Source organism: Gymnoscopelus microlampas (assembly GCF_963454915.1).
Source record: "Gymnoscopelus microlampas genome assembly, chromosome: 21".
In the NCBI taxonomy this organism is placed as follows: domain Eukaryota; kingdom Metazoa; phylum Chordata; class Actinopteri; order Myctophiformes; family Myctophidae; genus Gymnoscopelus; species Gymnoscopelus microlampas.
In genome coordinates, this window is record NC_139958.1 from 14,209,832 (window position 1) to 14,214,831 (window position 5,000).

The 5,000-nt window shown below is 42.2% G+C and overlaps 1 protein-coding gene across 2 annotated transcripts in view; it reads left to right on the plus strand.

Annotated features, from left to right (window-relative positions):
• The window catches only part of hapln1b (hyaluronan and proteoglycan link protein 1b), a 32,341-nt gene that overhangs the window by 25,100 nt on the left and 2,241 nt on the right, over positions 1-5,000 (plus strand). For both annotated transcript variants that reach the window (XM_084047886.1, XM_084047887.1), the window contains exons 2-3: positions 1-74; positions 4,301-4,464. The exon at positions 1-74 is cut by the window's left edge and continues 63 nt beyond it. In XM_084047886.1, coding sequence (XP_083904012.1) covers positions 1-74; positions 4,301-4,464 — 238 coding nt within the window. The remainder of the gene's footprint in view (positions 75-4,300; positions 4,465-5,000) is intronic.

Genomic DNA, 5,000 nt, shown 5'->3' on the forward strand with positions numbered 1-5,000 from the left:
GCTGAGTGTGGCAACTAGCAACCTAGACACTCTGTACCCTGACCTGGAGGTCTCTAGAACCATCTATATCCAAGGTACAGTAAACTGTAAATCTGTATGGTCTGTACGTGCGTGCGTGCACATGCATGCGTGCATGCGTGCGTGCGTGTGCGTGCGTGTGTGCGTTAGCCTGGCATGGCCTGGCATGGGATCTCTGTGTGGAACCTGCATTTCCAAGGGGTGCCTCCGGTGATAAACCCGCCCCATATTTGCATACTGGGCCCTTATTGGTCCCTCACTACTTCGGAGGGAGTGAAATCCAATCACAACTGAGCGGTGCCAGACCAAATTTGTGTGTGTGTGTGTGTGTGTGCGTGCGTGCGTGCGTGCGTGCGTGCGTGCGTGCGTGCGTGCGTTCGTGTGTGCGTGCGTGCGTGCGTGCGTGCGTGCGTGCGTGCGTGCATTATCTTTCAACTCAAGTAAAAAAGTAAGTGGCCGTTGCTGAATAGACTCTATGCACAGCAGCTATATTGGAAAGAAATCGGACCTCTTCCTTATTCTTCCTTCACAGGTCTTAGCAATTATACTAATGAAGGCTCTGTTCCATTTAGTGCAGCACAGTGGTTCTCAAACTTTTTAATTTCAAGGACCCCCATAACTCTGAGAGTGTACAAATGGAACCTAATAATGGACCCGTAATTGTACACTCTCAGAGTTCCAAACCCCCTCTAGGAACCATGAGGGTACCTGGACCACACTGGTGTAGCAGAGTGTTTCCAGTGAGCCAACATGCAGCAATATCAGCACCCTGACTCTGTTTGATCAGCATGGAACAGAGCCTCCATGTATCATTGTACAAGTAACACCTGTGAAGGAAGTAAGGAAGAGGATCAAATACTTTCCCATATGGCTGCTGTTGCATATAGCAAGGATTTCATGTGGGCTGATTATGCAAATAGTGAGTGAAATAATTCCTTCTGAAGAAATGCTCAGATTTCAACACCAGTGCTTACACAGTGAAACAGTGTTTATCGTCCTCCAGCTGGTTTTGATGACGTACTTCTTAATCCCTCTCATGAAGAGTTAAAAGGAAATACAAACCCTCTCTAATTATTCTATTAGGAAGTTGATCACTTGAATAAAAACATGTTTGTCATTATGATGATGAGGAGAAAGTGATTTCCCCCAAACAAAATACCCCAATCTACACTGTTACTGTTAAATCCTCAGTGCGTAAATGTAATTCTGAGAGTTTACAAATGGTCCATTTGGTTCCATTGGTACACTCTCAGAGTTACAGACCCATAAGGGTCCATTTAGTTCCATTTGTATACTCACAGAGTTACAGACCCATAAGGGTCCATTTGGTTCCTTTTGTGTACTCTCCACAACCTAAACGTAGGAACAATTGTGTGTGCACAAAAGTACACACAGGACTAACTGCTCATTTCACATATCCATCCGTCTGTCTGTCTGTCTGTCTGTCTGTCTGTCTGTCTGTCTGTCTGTCTGTCTGTCTGTCTGTCTGTCTGTCTGTCTGTCTGTCTGTCTGTCTGCCTGTATGCCTGTATGCCTGTATGCCTGTATGCCTGCCACTCTGCTTTGCCGTATTGCGTTATATTATGTAATCCACCCGAGATTATTTGTATTGACTTCTTTACATTCTAAAGAAATCAATGAAGCAGAAAATGAAGGGCGACTAAAGCTTAGAGAGAATTTGATTTGAAATGTGATTACAGAATGTAATTAGACAATGTGTTTGGACAACATGATTAGACAATGTGATTAGAGGATGTCATTAGAGAACGCGGTCGGAGAAAGAATATGTTAGCAATGCTTTGACAATAATTAGCTTTAAAACTGAACAGAAATGAGGAGCTGAACTATAGACCCTCAGCTGTCTTTCCTGTATCACTGTACGAAAGTTTATGACTGGTGGATAGGAGAATAGTATCATTGTATGACAATTTGTGATTGGTGGATAGGAAGAGTAGTTGGTAAGTTGGTAGGTAGAGATAGATACAGTACACATTACACAGGCAGGCAGACAGACAGACAGACAGACAGACAGACATTGATCAGAAGGAAACTTCAGGTTTCATAGCAGCACCACAGTAGGCATGCACAAAAAAAGACAGTGACAGTTAAGAGTATAGACATACAGGCCATAGCTCAATGGGTAGAGTAGAGACATACAGGCCATAGCTGAATGGGTAGAGAGGCCATCTGGGAATTGGAAGATCAAAGGTTCGCCCCCCACCCGGCCTGCCCAGTGTATGTGACCCTAAGCAAGGCACTTAACCCTTAACTGCTCCCGGGGTAAATGGGTTTTTTACCCAGGGGAGATTCAGAGGATGCCGAGGACAGATTCTACATAGGCTACAGTATGTGCACCTGTACTCACTGTAGCAATACCCCACAACTATATGGAACACAATTATTATTTTAAAGTCTGGCCTGTCCATCTATTACAATCTATTACCAGTAATATTGCACACAGTACATCTATGAATGGAAATATTGTATTGATCCCCAGGGGGAAGTTTTAATCTACAGCTGCTCTCATCAGCAAAGCATAACACAAAAGGCAATAAGCAATTATGTCAAATCAAATGAAATGAAATCAATTAATGCCCGCTAAGTGTTAAGATGTTTAATGGCCACAGGCAGCAATGAGCTCCAGTGCCAATCATTCTATGGAGCATTTTAGCATAATGAGTCTCTCACTGAATGTGCTCCTTCTATTGACCAGTCCACCTCCAGGCTTTTTGATTTATTGATCGAGTACTTTATTAGTCAGAAATGTTATGTGTTATCCTTTTAGCATCATTGTATAATCGTAGCACTGTACTATTTGCAAACTGTTAATCAAGTATTCAATCAATCAATCAATCAATCAATCAATCAATCAATCAATCAATCAATCTACCCTGGCTGGGAGACAACTGCCTCCCGGACTGACTCCTCCTCTCTGACATCACTGCCAGGGAGTCCAGCTCCACCCCCACAACATTACTCACCTTCCTAAACCAATGGTTCTCAAAGTGGGATCCGGGGACCCTCAGGGGTCCTTGAAGGGGTTCCCCAGCCAAATTAGTTTAACCACTTTTAACCTAGATACATCAGCTATTTGAAAATAGATGGTGTATGTCATACACAGACAGACTCACTATGTTTTTGAAAATAGTGAATCCACAAGCTCATACACTGTATGAGCTTGTGGATTCACTATTTTCAAAAACTCTTGAAACATTTTGAAACATTTGAATGTGTGAAACATTTTAACAACATAAATCTTGTATGGGGGCCCCTGGCACAAAATATACAATACATACTCATTTGGGGGTCCTTGTCATGAGAACCACTGTCCTAATCAATTTGCTGAGTGGGTCCCCTGCCCTCAGCCGGCTGCCCCAGTGCAACACAGCAAACCACAGACTGATCTATCATCCATTAATGGATAGACTATAAAGACTGTTGACAGTGGATATGATGTGAGGCTGATATAATGTACTGTATGTATGCACAGTGTCACAGTGGGAATATGGATAAATATGTATAGTCAATCTACAGTGAATATAATATCACAGCAGTTAACCCGAGCAGGCCTCTAAATGATGATACTAGTGTACAATGCATGGTGGCTTTTTCTATGTATCTTCATGGCTACCGGCACAAAAGACTGATTAAGTCGATCGGTTTTGTGACGATGGGACGATGAGTCTGTCTGTGGCTGAAGGTGCACAGCCAACCTGAGCTGTACCGAAATGCTGTTGTATCATGCTGTAACACCATATTCCACCATCCCAGCCACAGGCCAGTGTTTTGCGGCAGCGGCCTACTTGGCTGCCATCAGGCTTATGAACAAGCATTGAACAAATACCTTGCCCGCCGGACTAAACAGAATGTTTAGTCCGAATGGAAACAGACCTATGACAATACTGTTTGCACTTGAGCATGTATTATGCTACAGTATATTGGCCGATTCTGTCTGTCAACCAATATAGTTACCTTCAGCTAGTTCAGATTGTAATACAGATTAATTAATTTATTTATGCAGTTTAGTTTTTTACACAGATCACATTTAACACTGAGTTGTATAATGTCTTAACTCTTGAGACTGTAGCTGCTGTGTTGGTTTTAGCGCACAATGAATTGCCCATGCCTTAATTTACTGTAATAGGTATTGCTGACGAATAAAGTTGAACCTTGAACCTATTCTCTTTATGCTCTTTATGCTACCTGGAAACATGTCATGCTGCTGAATAGTGATGTCCACAGCTGTGCCATAACCTTTATCTCTCTTATTGCCGTGTTCCAGAGAATGGTCCTCATCTGTCGGTGCTCTCGGAGCAGACCAAGGTGGTGTCACAGCGAGGGGGTAACGCCACCTTACCATGCAAGATACAAAGGGACCAGTCACTGGCGCCCAACCCCAAGATGAGGATCAAATGGACCATGCTGACCGCAGACTACCTGAAAGAGGTTCAACACTTTTTTGTGATGATCATAGAATGTTCAGTGGTAGAAAAGAGAGCTTCCCTTTACTGATTATCTGAGATTTACAGTTGATTTCTTAGTTGATTTCTTAATAAAACTAGTTCTTAGTTTTATTTTAAGGCCCATTTATACTACCGTTCAGAATGGATACATACTGTAACTATGTACGTATACGTTCAGAGCTCACAAACTTTCCCTCTGTCTAAGTGGAGGTTCATCCATTCCATCCACTAGAGGATGATGTATAGCTAATCTTATTTCATCTCATGTTCATGTTCTATTATTTATGTTGTCCACTTTTTATACAAATTTAAAACTACGGTACTACAATTTACAATTTAGGCATTTAGCAGACACTCTTATAAGCAAGGTAAACACATACATCAAATGCAGAGAGACAGAGCCTCAGTAAACTAGAATCCATGGTAAACCTAAATTACATTTTAACCTTGTGGTAGAAAACAAGCCTAAGTAACAAAAACATGAGAACAAATGACTAAGGTGCACTAAGGCTGCATGGT